Genomic DNA, 19,025 nt, shown 5'->3' on the forward strand with positions numbered 1-19,025 from the left:
ACACACACACACATTTTGAAATCAAATTAATGTTGAGCGTAGGACTAAATTCACAATGTGTTGTTTCTATTCTAGTGTGGATGCATTTGACACATTCGACTCTGTCCAGCTAGAGGGTAAGTGTGGTTTATCTGTAGTAAACAAAGGTCTTTGCTGTTTTTCGAACCATGAGTGAAAAAGAGACTCTCGGTTGATGAACTATTTGATCCTAACCCAGAGTATGTGGCCTTGTACACGTACGAGAGCCCGGAGACGGGGGACCTGACGTTCGTTGAGGGAGATGTTGTCATGGTGACTGAGAGAGAAGGAGAGTGGTGGAGAGGATGCATTGGGGATCAGACTGGGGTTTTCCCTTCCAACTACGTCCGCCCTGTAGAACCAGAGGTGAGTGAAAAGTTGTGCTTAAAGGTCAATAAAATGATTCTTAGAACCAAAGCTTATGTTGTTTCTGACATTATGCGGTGTCATTTTGGAAAAAGACAAATTAGTGTGTATAATTATTAATTTTTCATAATTATTGTACTATCTATCTATCTATCTATCTATCTATCTATCTATCTATCTATCTATCTATCTATCTATCTACTGTATATTAATATTAATGTTTTTGTATACATTAATATTCTTATTCATCCATCATACTTTTTTTTGTTGCAAACCCTTGATGAGCATTTCTCATAACTTGACATCCTATTCTACAAAGAAAATGAATCCAATGTTAAAAATAGTCAATATATGAATGTGTATGATGACAATCATCGTTAGTAACATGTCTATTAATCAAACTACACGTATTTTTTATTTTGTATTTCTTTACTCATTAATTGTATCCTACTTGATTTATTAAGGCAACACGACCGGGAGCTCCAACCAAAAAGCCTGGTGAGAATGTGCACAGCAGTTCACTAGTGCTACACACACATACACCATATACACACACACACACACTCTCTCTATTGTCTTATATCACATTTGGGGTCTATACATAGTTACATTTCCCTGGAAATTTTCCATAAAATGCATTCCTGCTTACGTACTTGCCTTGGGGACACCGTTTTTGTCCCCAATTGCAAGCCGTCCCCAATTAAAGGTCTTAAGTCTAGTGTCCCCAAAAGTGACTTAAGTCAGACACACACACACACACACACACACACAAAGACGTTCACCTTATCGAAGTTAATCTTTCTCCTATTTCTGTTTGGTCAACAGAGATTGCGCAGGCAGTCACCACAGCTGTAGCCCCTACTATGTATCAGCTGCAACTGTCACCAGGGCAACTGATTGTGGTCATTGCCAAGAACTCCACCGGCTGGTGGCTGGGGGAACTGCAGGTCAGCCATTAGAGCTGTAGGGGTCCGACAGGAGTTATAGTAGCCTTTTTGTCAGTAACAAGGTTTTACTTCAGTAATTAATTTGGCTTTAGATGTAAAAACCATATGCAGGTCAATTACACCTTGGAGCACTGTATTGGCATAATTAATCCTGCCCATTTCAGGACACTTTTTCTGCCTCAGTTTGAATAAAACAGAAAATGTTTAATAAAATATTATTAATAATATGAAAGGTATTTATTGATTTCTCAACAGATTGTGAAGAAAATGTGGTGCAACGCAAGAGACTTAGTCAGGTTTAATGTATCATGTGTGTCAGGCTAAAATGAGGCAATGTAAGTTTCTTTTACCACCCGTACACAGCTCGACTGTAAATGTTTTAGTATCTGCTGACTTGTCAGATCAAGCTAGCTTGTAAGAGGTGGACAGCAGGGCAAAGGAGTAATGACATGGTTGTCTATAGGTCTCACAGCTACAGTAGTGAGAAGTCAATCCTCACTACTGTCTATTTTGTGCTGAGGCTGCTACTATAGCTCTGGCTAAGCTCTCAGTGAACGCTTGGGCACAGTAATGAGACAGCTGGGTCTAGATAGATACCAGCAAGAGGGTGAAGAGTTTAGAAAAGGCAGTCAAAGTACCACAGCATTGTCAAATTGTGCAATGCCTTGTATACAATTCATCTGTATAAAGCTTGGGCACGTAGGATGAGGCAATGTTAAGGTCATTACACAGGCTCAAGGCTGAGCGTTGGCTTGATTCATGAATCAGGCAGTGAATATAAATTCCCAATTAAAGACCTATCAGGATGGAATCAGTATAGATGGTGGTATCCGCTGCCAAGATTCTGGAGGGTCCAGCTCCGTCCAGCCGACAAAATCAATTTATCAAGTCCTCCTCCGATTGAAAAATTCCGAGCTGTACCAGCAGGAGATTGATTTACTCTCGCTGGCGCCTTTCCCTTCCAGGCTCGAGGCAAGAAGCGGCAGAGAGGCTGGTTTCATTCCTCTCACGTCAAGCTCCTGGGCCCCTCCAGCACCAAGTCCTCCCCCTCCCCTCTGCCAGGTGAAGGCTACTGATACACTCAGTCTCATGACATCATGTTCGTGATCACTGTGCATGATCCGTGACTGTCTTACAAGCTCATGGTTGACTGTGTTTCACCTTTTTCTCATTTGGATTGTATTGTTGCTGTAGGAAAAAAGCATTGAGCCACATGCTAATGTCTGCATGTTAACATCCATGCTCATGTTCAGCTGCTATAATGTTTACCACGATCACCATCTTAGTTTATTGTCCTTAGCACTAATGTCACAGTACAGTGGAGATTGATGGGGATGTCTTATAGTTTTTAAGGTATTTGGTTAAGAACCATCATTGTAAAAAATTTCATATTGACCTGATGATGTTCTAGATGAGAATTTGATTTGAACATTTAGAAGTGTTACTCAAATGTATCCTAAAGGGATGTATGATAGCCATGAATGTATGTACCAAATTTCAAGACAATCCATTCTTTAAATTCGGAGACCACAAATGTCATCCTCATGGTGGCACTAGTTGAAAAATCAGGGGATCTTATCCTCTGGGGACCATGAGTGTCTAATCTAATATTTCCATTCAGACAAAAGTGGTGGACTTACACTCACTTTGCTAGCATGACTTATAAATTGCAACATGCATTCCTTATAAAAAACCTAATTTTGTGACTCTGGTCCCTCAGTGTGCCAAGTAATTGCAATGTATGACTACACTGCTGCCAATCGGGACGAGCTGAGCTTCTCCAAGGGACAGCTGATCAGCGTCCTGGACAAGACCAACCCTGACTGGTGGAAAGGAGACGCCAATGGAGTCATAGGCCTGCTGCCCACCAACTATGTCACCATGACAACAGAATCTGACCCCAGCCAGCAATGTGAGTAAATCTCAAGCTTTTCTTCATGGGGGAAATATTTTTCTGTCATGCCAATTGAAAGAAAGTCAATAACTTGCACATGTAGTTGGAAGTATTGTGAAAGTGCTATTGATGGGGGAACAAACTTCGCTCTTGTTGCTGCAAAATCTGATTGGTTGACTTGGCTCACTCCAGGTACAGTAGATTCCTTACCCATGTCAGAGCATGGACAGACTGATGGTAAGCTTAAACTGGTCAGTTAATGTCAATCACTGATGGATCATGGTGAACATGAACCCACTGCACTTAAAAGGCTCAATCCTCCCTGCACTATTCCGGGCACGATACTTGAATTCAAATGAAAGGTGTCTCACACCTTCTTAAATTAACAATAAATGTTCAATTTCCCTATGTCCAAGAAAGCTTAAAGGATCAGGCCTGTTAAGTGTCCCTGAACTGACTGCACCAACTATTTCAAATCATCCCAAGGAATAGTTTTTTCGGAACTACGCTTATGCGCTTTCTTGCCTAGATGAGAAAGTTATTACCACTCTCATATCTGTCCATTAAATTAAGGTAGAGCTAGCAGGAAGTTAGCTTAGCATAAGGACTGGAAGAAGTGGGTTGAAGTAAGCATGGCCTTCTGAAAGTAAAGCCAACGTGAACATCTGCCTGCCAGGACTTCTAAAGATCACTAAACGACACGTTGTGTCTCAACAAAAACTAACAAAATAGCTAAATAAGCTAACTGTTTTTGCAGATTTTATGTTCAGCAAAGCCGTCTCCTAGCTTATATATCTCGCCAACAAAGTAAGTAAGCGTAGTTTCCCAAAATGTCATACTATTCTTTTAACACGTCTTGCAAACAAATCATTGAATCACAGAACGAAATGGAACAACCACTTTAATTTTAACAGGCAAACTTTTTTCATCCTAATCAGTCACATTTGTGGACATTTCACATTTCACTGGGAGGTTGAAGATGTAGAGATGATGCACAATGCACTCGTCCACTATGCATACTGCTGTGTGTAAACTGATCACTGGTGTGTTGGTGAGGGTGTGATCCTGCTCATGTATATTCACTGCTCATAGCTGGTCTGATGGTATTAAAAAAAAAGCAGGAGGTGTTTGTTTGAATTAGTATTAATAGTTCGCGGCAGCGAATCTCTGTTAACAAGAGTGAAACACACTGGACGCTTAATTGGGATGAACTCGTTAAAGCCGCAGACACGAAACATGATGAAATTTGAATTCCAATTAGCATGTTCCGACTTGTACCGCAACCCCGCTGTTCACAAGGCCCGGGCCTCATCAAAGAGAAACAACTTAATAAATTACCATCATGCTCCAGCTGATGTGATTAGAAACAACATTTACATTCCCAGAAAATACACAATTAATGCACCTGCATGTGTGAGTCTAGCATTAATATTAAAAACTCTGTTAATGTCTGCTGTCTCTCCTTCATCTCACTCACCTCCCCTTCCCCGCTCCCCCCCACTTCATCTCTTTTGTTTTTCTTCTGTTTCCTCTGTAGGACAGTAATGCTGGCTTTTCTCTCTTATCCTCTTTATCTCCCTTTGCCTCCTCTTCCTCTCGCTCTTCCTCACCCCTCCTGTCTGAGCCAATCCCAATGGGCCTGTCGCAACAGGAAGCCCATCAGCCACCGCCGAGAACAGGCCAACTCCGCGTTTCCCACCTCACTCGTTTAGGACTGTGGTGTTCTGTCCTCCTCCTCCTTTTTATTTTTTTTATTTCTTAATGTACTTAACTTTTAACTTTTAAATGTTATCCTGTGTCTCCTTGGTTAAGGCATTTAGTTATCCTCCTTATCCCCCTCGCTCTTTCTATTCTCCTGTTTCCCTCAATGTTTCTTTAACCTACTAATTAACCAAGGGAGCGAGGCAGAGGCAGCTAGCTGTATTGAGGCTTTTGTCCCTCTAAATACAAAGGCATGAAATGTGTAGTTTTTCTAAGATAAAAGGAAATATGGATTATATGAATTTGGTGACAGAGTATGATGAAAATATGTAAATGGCATTAGACTAAAGTAATTTAGTTTTCTAAATTTAAGGCTATGAATCAGTACGATAACAGGGTCACACATTCTTGCACTAACATCATTAAAACCTTGCTAAAAAATGGACCAACGTAAAGATTCACCGACTCGTACATTTAACAGTAACCTGGATTGTTGCTTGCTGACCTGACGCATCGCTTGTACTAAAACTAATTTTGTTGTGATTTATTATTATTCAACTCTTATGCACCTTTCCATTTATTAACGCTTCCAAGTGATTAAAGGTTGAGGCTCGTACTGTACTGAACTGTGATATATCACCAGCAAAAAAAAAAACCTCCACGCAGATATAAGCATACCAGTTGAAGGTAGATTCCGATGTAATGACACCACACTGCTGATATTAACGTCTTGCCAAGTTTGTACCTCCAAAGACTTGAACTAGCAACTGAGTCTTCCACTGCTCATTTCGCTATAGCATTTGCTACTTTACTCATTCACACCTATGCAATCATATAGACCATGAAAGGTGCTTTGTTTCTCTTTAATTCAGTGTCCTTGGTAGCAGTGTTGTTAGCGTTAGCATTGCTTGGTATGTTCCCCTCCGTTCATGTACCGCAACTACAATGTGCCTCACTCTTGTCTTGTGCGATTAAATGTAAATAAAATATCACATAACTTATAATAAAGGGAGATTTTAACATGCCGATGCGTGTAGCCTTTTATTTTTTTTGTGGTGGCTTGCTGTGTTTTTTTCTCACACTGTATCAGTGATTGATGGAAAAAGTGTTTGTGCGTGCACACATCCCCCGCATGTTTGCATGTGCGCGCGATGCAGGGTGTGCTGACCTGATGACGTTGGACACCATGACCCCACAGGAGAGGAAAAGACAGGGTTACATCCATGAGCTCATCCAGACCGAGGAGACCTATGTAGAAGACCTGGAGCTGGTTCTGGAGGTACAAAGACACACCGACACACACACCGACACACACACACACACACACACAGAGGCATTTTAAGAAGTCAGTAAGACACTTTCTCTGTAATTTGACATTATACTTGTGTTTAATTCTTCCTCATCGGCTTACTCAGGTCTTCCACAAGCCCATGTCTGAGTCAGGCCGTCTCACAGAAGACGAGATGGGAATGATCTTTGTTAACTGGAGGGAGCTGATTATGTGTAACACCAAACTGCTCAAGTAGGTGCCACACACACCACCACCTTTTATAAAACCATTTTGGCAGCTGTTCTACTCTACACTGACATGGATGGTTAAGGCTACAATGTACTGAAGGGAAAAACTGCACACTGGAAACAAAGAGAAGGATTTAAAGGGGTCTGCAGCTCTGTAGAACGCTTGTTGTCAAAATCACTTTTATATCAACTCACAACCCACTTACCTGTACGTACTGTGTGTGCGTGCTGAAAATAAAATCTAGTGTTACACAGCATAGGGTATGTAAACAAAGGGGCTGAGACTAACCCACCTTAGCTATCAATATAAGCCAAGCTACTGATCGGCTTATACTTTGGCTTTGATAAGTATTCGGCCTTCAACACCTATTTAAATATTGAGCGGTGTGTTTTTTTCCCCATAGGGCACTGCGAGTGCGTAAAAAGACTGGAGGAGAGAACATGCCCGTTCAGCTCATAGGGGACCTGTTGGCGTCGGAGCTGGCGCACATGCAGCCCTACATCCGCTTCTGCTCCTGCCAGCTCAACGCCGCCGCCCTGCTGCAGAGCAAAACCAACAACCAGCCCGACTTCAAAGACTTCCTCAGGGTACGAAAGCTGTGTGTGTTGCTCAAGGGAAAAATGAATGGGGGAGAGAGAGGACAAAAATACGCGTCTGTGAGATTGCTATAATAAGATATACATTATTTCCTCCTTTGAGCAGAAAATAGCCACAAACTACCGCTGCAAAGGAATGCCGCTGTCCAGCTTCCTCCTCAAGCCCATGCAGAGGATCACACGCTACCCCCTGCTCATAAAGAATGTATGTGGGGAAAGAAAGGCGCATTCCACACTTCTCAATACAATATTCTCCGTTGGTTTTTTTTTTTGCTATCCTATTTCATTTTGGGATTTCATGTCTCTCTCTCTAATTGCTTTGGTCAGATCCTGGAGCACACCATGGAGAGCCATGCAGACCGCAGCCCGCTGAGAGAGGCTCTGGAGCGGGCAGAGGAGCTGTGTTCTCAGGTCAACGAGGGAGTCAGGGAGAAGGAGAACTCGGACAGGCTGGAGTGGATACAGAGCCACGTACAGTGTGAGGGGACTATAGAGGTAAAAAAGGAATCAATTTGGGATGCCAATGTTGTTGGATGAATTTTCCAACAAAGCACTTTCTGTGCCCGACAGTTTTTCCCCTCCTTTTCCTGCATCTCTCCTCAGCCCTTAAAGCCTCTGATATCCTGGGCTAAAATAGTGAAAAATCAATATATGACACCAAAGATGGGTCTCCTGATGAGCTTTTACAAAAATCTGATTGAAAATAAATGTTCATAAATATCATAAAACTATACTTTTTTAATTTGGTTAAAAATACTTAATGAGACATGAGAACCGTTGAAAACTGAATTTCTGTAAAGTTTATCAAACTTAAATGACAATATCTTTAATTTGGATTGATAAAGATGCCTGACTCTTTTCAAATGCTAACTATCATGCAACTAACTCCTACAAATTACATCTTTTGAATGATATTGTGGATTTTGGATTTACATGGAATTTAACCAAATCTCTCTTTCAGCACTTGGTCTTCAACTCGCTGACTAATTGCCTCGGGCCTCGCAAGCTTCTCCACAGCGGTCGGCTTCACAAAACCAAGAGCAGCCGCGAGCTGTGGGCTTTCCTCTTCAGTGATTTCCTCCTCCTCACACACTGCGCCAAACCCTTCTCCTCCTCAGGAACCGACAGGCTCTTCAGCCTAAAGACCAACATCCAGCTGAAGATGTACAAAACGGTAAGCAAGGGGCATGGCCTGGCATTGCACTGTGAAAGGAAGATATACTCCCTGTGTTGTTCTGATTATTTAAAGCTAGAGTGCGTAACTTTTTCATAAACGGAATGTCGGTTACATTCAAGCCATCGTCAAATGAGTCGACACAAAGTTGATTAAGATCAGTTCCTCAAAATTCTCTGAATGCATTTACAAACTGGTGTTGCCCCCTGACACTGGTGCAGGAGCTCTAGAAGCACCCATAAAATCTTTCAATTCTAGATAATACTGCCAAGAAAAAAAAACGTACAGCAGAAGGAATAAAATCCATGCGCAATCACCGGAAAGGCTTACCTCAAGTAGATGCGCCGACAGTATTGTTGCAATTTCTCATGGAGGCATCAGGAATTACGCACTATAGCTTTAAGAAACACGTGCCTAGGTAAAGACTATGAAAAGTGTTTCTCATTGTTTCCTTATGTCATTCACTACTTTGCCCTCTTCTCCAGCCACTCTTTCTAAATGAGGTCTTGGTTAAATTGCCGCCCGACCCGTCCAGTGACGAGCCGCTCTTCCACGTCTCGCACATCGACCGTGTCTACACACTCAGAACTGAGACCTTGAATGAGAGGTGGGTGTGCACACATACTTGTTCCAACACAGCATCAATGATGTTATCTTACCATGTGGAGGACTTATGCTTGTTTCTGTTTTTTTACGTTTATAGGACGACGTGGGTCCAGAAAATCAAAGCAGCATCAGAACATTTTATAGAGACGGAGAAGAAAAAGAGAGAGAAGGCTTACCAGGGTAAACACAGGCACAACTCTCCTTGAGAGAGAGAGAGAGAGAGAGAGAGAGAGAGAGAGAGAGAGAGAGAGAGAGAGAGAGAGAGAGAGAGAGAGAGAGAGAGAGAGAGAGAGAGAGAGAGAGAGAGAGAGAGAGAGAGAGAGAGAGAGAGAGAGAGAGAGAGAGAGAGAGAGAGAGAGAGAGAGAGAGAGAGAGAGAGAGAGAGAGAGAGAGAGAGAGAGTCTTTGAATTATTTTTTAGATAAAATAAAAATGTTTTAAAGCACCCTCCATCATTAATACATGTATGTGAATATTGTCTGCACTATTTTTTTTTAAAGTTGCAGCTGTTCCTTCAACTGGCAAAATGTTTAATTGATGGTTTTAGGCCTGCATCTAATGACTGTGGGTTCATTTCAGCTCGTTCCCTAAAGAGCAGCGGTATTGGTCGACTGCTGGTAACTGTCACTGACGCCCAGGAGCTCAAAGCCTGTAAACCCAACGGTAAGGCTTCCCTTCTATATTCTTATTGCTTCATAATTGAACTTATTTGAAAAAATAAACAAACATCAAATGTATATATCCTTTCTCTCCAGGTAAGAGTAATCCGTATTGCGAGCTGACGATGGGGGCTCAGTGCTACACCTCCCGACCAGTCAATGACACGCTCAACCCAAAGTGGAACTTCAACTGCCAGTTCTTCATCAAAGACCTCTACCAGGATGTCCTGTGTATCACTGTGTTCGAGAAGGACCAGTTCTGTCCAGATGGTCAGTGGACAAGGCAAAGATGCACGCACATACATATTTGAATAATAAGGTTGTTTGTCCAATTTGTCCTGCCTTTATAAGATGAAGGGAACACAGCATACTGACTGTCTGCGTGCCAGGCTCCTCCGACTGTGTCTTGATTTAAATGTTTCCCCTTTCCGACCCCTAATCTGACAGGCAACATTTGTCTCCATTTCTCTGTGAACTGTTTTAGGTGTGCTGACTGTTATCGTGTTAGCTGCCCTGAGACAAGCATTGCCTGTCAGATTAGGGGATGTAGTGCCGTGGTACAAATAGTTAGATGCAGTATGCAGTCTGTTTGTTTGTATCTCCATCGGCACTGTCCACAAAAATCCACTATCAGTCAGACTCTAACCAATTTAAAATCCCTTGATGAAGTTTGCTTCTTTGTGTAAAACAGTAAAACAGTTATTTGTTTTAGCAGTCTCCCTAAATTGCTGTTTTCTGCCTCCTCAGATTTCCTGGGTCGCACTGAAGTTCCTGTAGCGACCATAAAGAAAGACATGGAGAGCAAAGGTGCTGCGAACCGTCGCCTGCTGCTACATGAGGTCCCCACCGGAGAGGTTTGGGTCAAGTTAGACCTACAGCTTTATGAGCCAACCAAATGAGGGGGTGCCAGAAACGCAACCTTGGGCACACACCACTAGATTTTATGGCGATGAAGAAAAGACGTTTTGCATTATCATAAGCAAATACACACACACACACACACACCTTCAAGTGCCTTTTTCATGGCAGTGCAAGAGCTGCCATGAAAAGCTCTTTTTTAGCATCACTGCTTTGTTCCGACCCAATACCAGGAACAGAAAGGGAAGGAGACTTTGCCACAAACAATGAATTTCTAACTGATGAATTTTCCTGAGAAATAGTCGTGTACATAGGAATCATGGTGTTCTTGTTACCAATAGACCAGCTAAAAATGTGAATTTTATTTCCAATATTTTTCATGACCATCACTTGTAAATGCAGTTATAGAAAAACGTGCCTTTTAAATGTAACCAGTTAGATTTGCTTAACGGACAAGTTTTGTACACAACCATTTTACTCTTAATGGAGGAATACAGCCTTTGATTTCCATTAATCTTTATAAAGACATTTCAATGCAACGTTGCACACTGCCACTCTTATGCTTGCTATACTATTCATTTCAAATGTTGCACACTACTGTACAATGACAAAGATTAACCCTATGGTGTAACTATGGGGCTTCACTTTATATATCATTTACTCCTGGAAACGGAATGAATAAAATTTAAATATTTTGTGTGTACTGAAAGATATTTTTCTATTTTTGCGATTGAAGGTTTCACTACTTTCTCAACACATTCCTTTATTCCTACACAATGACCTTTTCGAGAATAGTGGAAAAACGTGTGAGGGAGTTAGAGAGGGAATAAAGGCTAGGCGTTATGATGAATCTGGATTTTATTCCGATGTAGGCAGGGACTGATGTGAACTTGCGCGTTGTTGCCGACATCCACATCTGGAGAGCCTGCAGCTGCTCTGTTGGCACCTTCCGTCTGGCGTGGATGATGCACTGATGTGGTATGGTATGCTGTCCCGCCTGGATGAGACACATTTGCAGGACGTTACTCCTCAACATCATACTTATTTTCATCAGCTGTGATCCATAATAAGAGAAAATAGAGAGAAAAAAAACAACAAAAAAACTTGAATTATCATACTAATATTTGTACCTGCTGTCCTTCCTTCTGTCAGTGTCATCTTCAACTAGGGGTTTTCTTGATGCAGAGTCTGGACAATGAAATGGGACCTGTAGCGGTGTGTTGGCCCAAGAGGCCAAAGAGTCACTTAGAAGACGATACCTCTGAGGTAGCTTGTATTTACGTCCTAAAACAGGAGGGAAATTTAGATTATAGTTGAATTTTAAAACCCATGTTGAACTTCACATGTAATTCGGTCATTTCCACATGAATAACCTGAAATTAAAAGGCAAAGCATTCACATTGACAAGAACTTACATTTCCTTTTAGTTAATAATGGGAAAAATACTCTACGCTACCTGCTTCAAAAGTACAGGCTGTTCTCTTACCCTTCAGTCTTTCATGTACCTGAAGGCCCAATGGGTCCTTTAAGTCAGCTGTACTGAGCTAGGGATAGAGCAAAGCCATTCTGTTACTTACAGACACATTTGGAAGTCTTCAATATGTCCCCAAGTGTTTTCTTGATAATGAATCAGGTGAAATATTTAAGTCTACATTTTTTTTAGATCACCTTGCAATGGTGTGGCTTTTTGACGTTGAGAAGAAAAGGATTGTATTCCTTCAGATCGTAGGTATCTAGAAAAACACATCCCTGAAGATTAAGACATCACAGCAGTTAGAGTAAGTTAAATAATTACACATCTCTTGTGTTTATTCCATTGTGTAGTAATAACCAAAGCACAAAAGAAACATTCTTGTGTGACAAATTGCAATGCTGCAGGCATAAGCAGACTAAATGCTGGGCTTAGTATGACCTTGTTGTTGCAGTGATGGAGGAAGTGACTGTATAAGCCCTGGCGTCTCTTGGTGTCCGCGGCGCCACAGCTGGACACATGTTCTAGTTTGTTCTGGAAGGGAAACCACACACGCTCAGTCCAGCGCTTGTGCAGCAGCTCCCTCTTCCTCAACTCGTTCACATCACGTTGGCTCAGAAAGCTCTCCAACCTCTCCATGAAGACGCATTGCAACCAAACAAAGGAGAAACAGACACAGAGGTCAATATGTTACCTTGGGATTATAAGCCTTTTTTATTTTTTAGATAATGTAAGTGCAAACAAACACAACAATTGTGCTGTCATCCTCTAGAAAAAGAAACAACAAACGACACAGTGCCCGAAATGATCTTACCTTCACAAAACCGTTTTCTGTATCCAGTAAAGGTTGGAGCATTTCTTTCGCCTGTTGGTTTTCGGCTTCCATCTTTGCCTAAATAGCAAAACATAGCTGTTTCAAAAAACGTACAGTCTTCTATATGCAGCTTGCTTTGGTGGGAGAAAGTGCCATACCTGCAGTCGTCTGAGGGAGGGGTGAGAGAGCCAGCTGCGTCTGGCCCCAGGCTGTAAGGCCTCGTCCCTCTTCCTCGCTCTCACACTCGTCATCTTCACACTGGGCTGCTGAGACGGGCTCCTTTGGCTCTCTGCGGCCTCCTTCACATCCGCCACACAATCCTGAAACACCAGCAGGTTCAATTCTGTGCTCCGTCTCTATTACCAGTCAGAAATGAACACATGCTGTAGCTATTTGGTCATTTTTATAAATATATTTCAAAGCTCTCTCGCTCTTTTTATTTTTATTTTAAATCATACTGCAAATTCGCCAGAGCCACCATGTCTGGTTGGTTACATGTCACAGTAAATTGCAACCTAAATTGAAAAATAAATTGCAGAGCTTCATATTGGCTGTGACCTCTCTAACCTCTTTGGAAATCCCAGCTGGAGTCCACAGACAGAGCAGACACAAACATGTAGGTGAACAGAAGGCAACAGGGGCCAACACAACAGGCAGTGACAGATCATGTCGCCGCCTGGAAACCTGAACTGTGTCTCACATGGCGGTACATGTACAGTATGTCAGTGCACTTAATATGCTATGTTTTTTTGGGTGACTTCAGCACTAGCACAAAGACGACAGCTTCCTTCCTTGCTGTGTTTTTTCTTGCGTTTGTCTGAAATAACACCAACATCTTAAACGTGCGTTTAATAGATTTTGATGCTCGGCCATGTTTGCTCATCTGCATCTTGTCATCCGATCCTGCACCGCACCAGGCATTTCTTTCTTTCTATTGCCCTGCCCTGGATTAGGAGAGGACTATTGCAGCTACCGTATATCCGTCTGTCAAGAACCTGAAACCTTTCCATTCATCTTTCCAAAGACACTGAGATTCCAGCGGTGTGCGCTTAGATATGACACTGTACAGGCAGAAGACCGAAGAAGAGGAGCAGCCATGCGTTTCAGGGTGAACATTGTCAAGTCTGCCAAGCCGTCTGGGGCCTATCACAGGTTACTAGGACTCTCCCTGACATTAACAGGCCGGTGATAAATTATTAGTTGGCATGAGTACAGAGTTTCACCGTCGCTGTGAAGAGGGAAAGGCAATGGAGTAAGTGAGTGTGCACATACAGTAAAAGACTAAACGGCAGCACCTATTGTTCTTTAATGGCTTAAAGTTAATGATTAGTTTGGCAGCATCCAGCTGCAGTAAATGCATCTTTGTGATGTACTGTAGGTATACTGAAAAAGTATGTGGGTATAAAGGAGAAATATGCTTCTTTTTTAAGGCAGTTCTTATACAGTCTGTTGTTTTGTATGAATATTTTTGTTCCAAGTTGTCATCCCAGTTTAATAATGATTGTGTTTGTTTATTTGTTTGTTTGTTTACCCCTGATTTCAGGCTGTCAGGAAGAGGGATGTGGAAGGTTATCACACCACTGGATATGTTTTTCTTCATCCCTGAATCATGAGGGGAGAAAAATAGTTTTTAGCCGTCAGGGACTTGCTTAGGCTAGTAGCCACTGGGGCCAAAACACCTGAATGTGGTTAGCCTATAAACACATTTTATATCACTCATATTGCATGCAAATTAGTTGAATCGAATCTAAATAATGTAGAATGTGACAGCCCCGTGTTGCCATAGCAATGTTGTGGTTTCTTACCTGTGTTGACTCGAGGACGTTTCTTCGTAGGAAAAAGCTGAAAAAGGAAATAAAACACTAGCCAAATTCAGCAAAACTCCCTCGGGTTTAGGGTCAGAAGTTCGTCACATAAACGCACGTCGTGACATTTTACTAAAAGTGCATGCTCTCCCCTCGGACCGGCTGCACCAGATGCTGGAGCTCGGGGGAGATAAAATAAAAAAGGGGGGAGAGAGGGAGAGGCCTCCTCCAGGTGTCCTGCCGTCTGAAGGTTTTCTCGTTGCCATGACACCAGCGGACAAGCTAGCAGAGACGTTCTCGGGAAGCGCGCGGGATGAGCGCGAGACGAGGACCTCAGATAGGCCTACGCTTTGTTGTCTGTATCAATCATGGTATCAATGTGTATCAAGCCGGTAATGAAACTAGAGTGTGACATATTATCAAATTCAGAAATGTTTCCTCTAGCCTATGTCCTAAAAGTTAGGGTGAGTTGCCCTAATGTTGGACACTTTTTGCAATTTCAAATTATGTACAATATTAACAAATGAAGCCAATACATTTGACCCATACATGATACCATTCTGAAATCCCCAAGATGTTGGCTAATCAAAAGAGAAGAAATAATTCAGATATCATAGGCTACTCAGAGAAGTAATGGCACGTATATTAGTGGTCCATGTGCAAAATTGCTCAAGAAAATGGGTTTGCTCTAATCTGGGACAGTGTGTCGCTCTAATCTGGGACAGTCTGTATTGTGCAGAAAAAAAACAATATCCCCTTAACTAATTCAAGTCAAATTTATCTGCTCATTAACACTCATGGTCTTAGGTACATTACTGAGGTTTGATGGTTTCAATTTGAACAATAATTTTCTTGCCCTGGCTTCATATCCCAACTCTGCGTTTTGCCATTATAGCCTGACCTGTAATACATTACATTGAGTTAACATAGGACATGAGAAAATGACTATTTCCTAGGCACAGGATTGAGTTAATTTCTATTTGCTTCAGGGTTGCTTTCTTTATAAGAGTATTGGACCTGTAAACCTTGAATAAAATTAATATCGCACATTTGATTTTCCTACATGTGTATTCCTCCACTATAAATGACTGTCCCAGATTAGGAAAATCATGCTGTCCCACTTTTGGAAACACCTTTCCGAATGTGGGACAACTAAAGATTGATTGAAGAAGAAAACAACTTAAAACATTTTCCCAATATTATTGCATACTTTGATGCATAATTGTATCATAAACATAATCTGATAACAAATGGCAACATGGTTTTGTTAACGAAAAATGTATAGCCTTAGCATTGAGTTCCTCTCAAACCTATGTCACTGTCCTTTGTCTGGACTTTACATGGTTTACTTCCTTTTTGACTGTTTCCCCTCCCTTATCTTTATAATCAAAATTGTGAATTCATGTGATTTCAATCGGAACCCCTGCTTGGAACATTTCTGAAACATTTACATGTTTCAGAAATAAGAGATAAATGCTCTAGACCAGGGCTATTCAATTAGTTTTGAATGTGGGCCGGTTGGTGGAAATGATCCAAAATGAGGGGCCAGAAAAAAATGCCTAAAATTGATGAGCATCACATCAATAGCTACATATACTGTAAAACACTACAACGACATAGGAGTGCATATATTGTCTTTATTTTATCAAATAGAGTTCACCAGCTTATCAAAACAAATCCCTATTTGATTAACATAGGCTGCCTGTTGTTTAAGTGTTTAACAATCTTATCAGTTCAGGAAAACACAATAGGTTAACTCTTCAACAGCTTATCAAAATACATAGAAATAAATGTACTCTAAGTGCAACAGCTTATCAAAATACAGGTAGGACTAGGTTTACTAAGAGTGCAACAGCTAATCAAAAAACATAGAAATAAATGTAGGCTACTCTAAGTGCAACACCTTACAGTGTTTCCCCCCCCAAAATATGTTTGTCAAGGGGTCACTGTCCACGGTCATGTTTCAAAACTTTGGCTGAATTTTGCTCAAAGATGCCAATGCACAGACAGTACAGTACATTAATTGTGCACCACTAAAAAAAATAAAAAATGTTGGGGGGGGGGGGGGGGGGGGGGGGGGGTCGGTCGGTAGTCAAGGCGGGGGCCAGTAAATATTCCTTCGCGGCCTATTGAATAGCCCTGCTCTAGACCTTAGGTGTCCCACATTAGGCAGTGTCCCACATTAGGGCAACTCACCCCTATAATTTACCAATATCCTTAGTGTAGCAATAACGCCCGTATTGATTTTCTTGACTTGTAGGCCTATGTTGTTTTTTACATAACATAGCCTATATTTCAGGCAATTAAGGTCACTATGTCTGGCACCAAGTGTGTCTAGACAAACGTGGTCACAGATTTACTTTATCCAACCTTGATAGTAGGCTATAAACAGGCCTATATGCACCCTGTAGCAACAATCAATTCTAAGGCAGGGCACGTGTTATTTGAAAAAGTTATCCAGTCAATTATATTGAAATATCGGGAGTGATAAAGATAAACGATTAAATAATTGCCATAGTAGGCCTACGCAAGGGGGAAACATTTAGCCTACTTACATTTTATTAGGCCTGGGCCTATCTGTAGTAGGCCTACCCTTAATTTGTTTTTAAATAAACTGTTAAAAACTTGACCTTGCAGCCGTTTTGTTCCTTTACTAAAGCGATGCAGTGTCTACTTTGTTTTGTCCTCGAGGCTTCTTCTCTCGTCAGTGTGTGACAGTCTTGTCTTAATGCGCTTGTTGACTCCATAGGTTGACACCCGAGGTGCACTTTCAAGGTGTTGTGCGGACACCTGTGGAGAATGCGGCTACTTAATGTGTGGGTATTAACTGCTTGCAGACAGGGCAGGGCTTGGCCACAGCAGAACTTAGGGATTTCCACAGCTTCCTTTCTTTTTCGCTGCCGCAGAGTCCAGGACAGGGGGGAGACCACATGGATTGGTGGACTTCACTGGCAGCGAGTATTGCCCTGCTATGGATATTCTGCTTCATAGATGGTAAGAGAGATACAGCTATGGAGGTTACTCAGGATATTTGTAGCATCGGTCTGTCACAGATTCACAGCATAAGAAATTAGATTATCTCTCTGCAGAAAGTGTAAAGTATAGGAATATTGTTTATTATGCTGGGTAAAAATTATCTTGTAAATATTAATTTAAGAAGGTCTTATTTAAAGGTGCACTGTGTAACTATGTCAGATAATTGAACAGTCCAAGCTATATTCTCATAAAAAAAACCTTCCTCACAGTAAAATTGGATTCCTGGAACACTATTTGAAGTGAGAAAGCTACCTGGTCTTTGGTTCCAGGTGCCTCAAATAATTTATTTATTTATTTATGATGATATCATTATTCAAAACTAAGAATTACATGTAGAGTATGTTTTGCAAACATACTGCTGGCTCTACCAATGTAAACAAATCCCCCTCCCCTGAAACTGCATAGTACACCTCTAATTTTTAGGTTTTCAAAAAGTGTGGCTGTTGTAATTAGACAATTCAAACATTTTAAAGGTTTCCTTTTTTGACATTTCGAAATGAATCCAAAAGTCCTTATGCCTCTCCTTAGCCTCAAGTATCTGTGATACCGGTCATTTTGTTAGATTATGGGTCCCAGGCTGAGGGCCGACGTAATGAGGCGCCATGCTCCCCGCTTTGCGTGCTCTGGTGATAACTGCTGCCCTGCACGGCTGGAGAACATACTTTAATCCAGTGGCAGACGCTGTATGTAATGGATGCTGACATTAGCCACAGGGTTAAATTAGGCTCCAACTAACCCTGTTAACCTCCTTATCTCCAGGCAATGCCGTGCTTGAGCTTCGGCTGCTCTTCCATGCCCTGACCAAAGCTGCTTGCCACCTGTACCTGGCCTTGCTCCCGCTGCGCCGAGCAGCTACCCACTTCGCCGACTGCGTGAGATACCTGGTCAACCATGCCCAGCAGAGCCCCTCTCCACAGGGCTACAGCCACCACGGCCAGCCCCTGGCAAGGAAAGGCACACTGCACTTCATTGAGGGCATGTGTGTGGTGTGCGAGACGGTGCCCAACCTGTTCGGCGCAGCGCTCAGTGTGGGCACCGCCTTCTGCCACATGATCCAGGGAGGCTTTTACGTCCTGGCAGCCACACTGCGCACCATCCAGGTCAACCTCTTCACCCAAATGAACGGAGAGAAGGATCGATGGGACAAAGAGCGACACAGAGCCAAAGAGAGTGAAAAAAAGCTAAATTCTAAAGTGGTGGAATACATCTCGGTGTTTTGTCAAGACCCTGTCAGCGCTTTGCGCATCAAAGTTGACGTACCACCTGTGTATAGATAGTCTTTGTCCATGTTAAAGTATATACTGGCTAATTGGCACATAAGAGGCCTTCTTCTAACTGCTGAGGCATTACAGGTGCAGGCAGCATGTTGATAGGTTTGCAGAGATGACAGGAGGTTGAACTTTGTCTCCTGGTTGTCACTCACTGCTGGTGAGGGAATTGTATCAACAGAATCCAGGATGAAATGATATTCAAATGGGGGAAACAATTAAATAAAGAATCTGTTGCATTTTCTTACATTTGTTTTACATTTATTGAGATGTAAAGATGTTAAAAAATAAATG

General features: G+C 41.9%; 1 protein-coding gene across 1 annotated transcript in view; it reads left to right on the forward strand.

Moving 5' to 3' along the window:
- itsn2a (intersectin 2a) overlaps positions 1 to 10,749 on the forward strand; it is a 35,202-nt gene extending 24,453 nt beyond the window's left edge. The window contains exons 23-40 of the mRNA XM_080048166.1: positions 76 to 116; positions 218 to 384; positions 849 to 882; positions 1,210 to 1,331; positions 2,297 to 2,393; positions 3,052 to 3,243; positions 3,418 to 3,462; positions 6,084 to 6,205; positions 6,342 to 6,448; positions 6,849 to 7,032; positions 7,148 to 7,246; positions 7,369 to 7,536; positions 8,003 to 8,215; positions 8,701 to 8,822; positions 8,919 to 9,001; positions 9,400 to 9,483; positions 9,576 to 9,749; positions 10,227 to 10,749. Of these exons, the coding sequence (XP_079904292.1) occupies positions 76 to 116; positions 218 to 384; positions 849 to 882; positions 1,210 to 1,331; positions 2,297 to 2,393; positions 3,052 to 3,243; positions 3,418 to 3,462; positions 6,084 to 6,205; positions 6,342 to 6,448; positions 6,849 to 7,032; positions 7,148 to 7,246; positions 7,369 to 7,536; positions 8,003 to 8,215; positions 8,701 to 8,822; positions 8,919 to 9,001; positions 9,400 to 9,483; positions 9,576 to 9,749; positions 10,227 to 10,378 (2,206 nt within the window). The 3' untranslated portion in view covers positions 10,379 to 10,749. The remainder of the gene's footprint in view (positions 1 to 75; positions 117 to 217; positions 385 to 848; positions 883 to 1,209; positions 1,332 to 2,296; positions 2,394 to 3,051; positions 3,244 to 3,417; positions 3,463 to 6,083; positions 6,206 to 6,341; positions 6,449 to 6,848; positions 7,033 to 7,147; positions 7,247 to 7,368; positions 7,537 to 8,002; positions 8,216 to 8,700; positions 8,823 to 8,918; positions 9,002 to 9,399; positions 9,484 to 9,575; positions 9,750 to 10,226) is intronic.
- The last annotated feature ends 8,276 nt before the right edge of the window (positions 10,750 to 19,025 follow it).

Source organism: Ammodytes marinus (genome assembly GCF_949987685.1).
Source record: "Ammodytes marinus genome assembly, chromosome: 19".
NCBI lineage: Eukaryota > Metazoa > Chordata > Actinopteri > Uranoscopiformes > Ammodytidae > Ammodytes > Ammodytes marinus.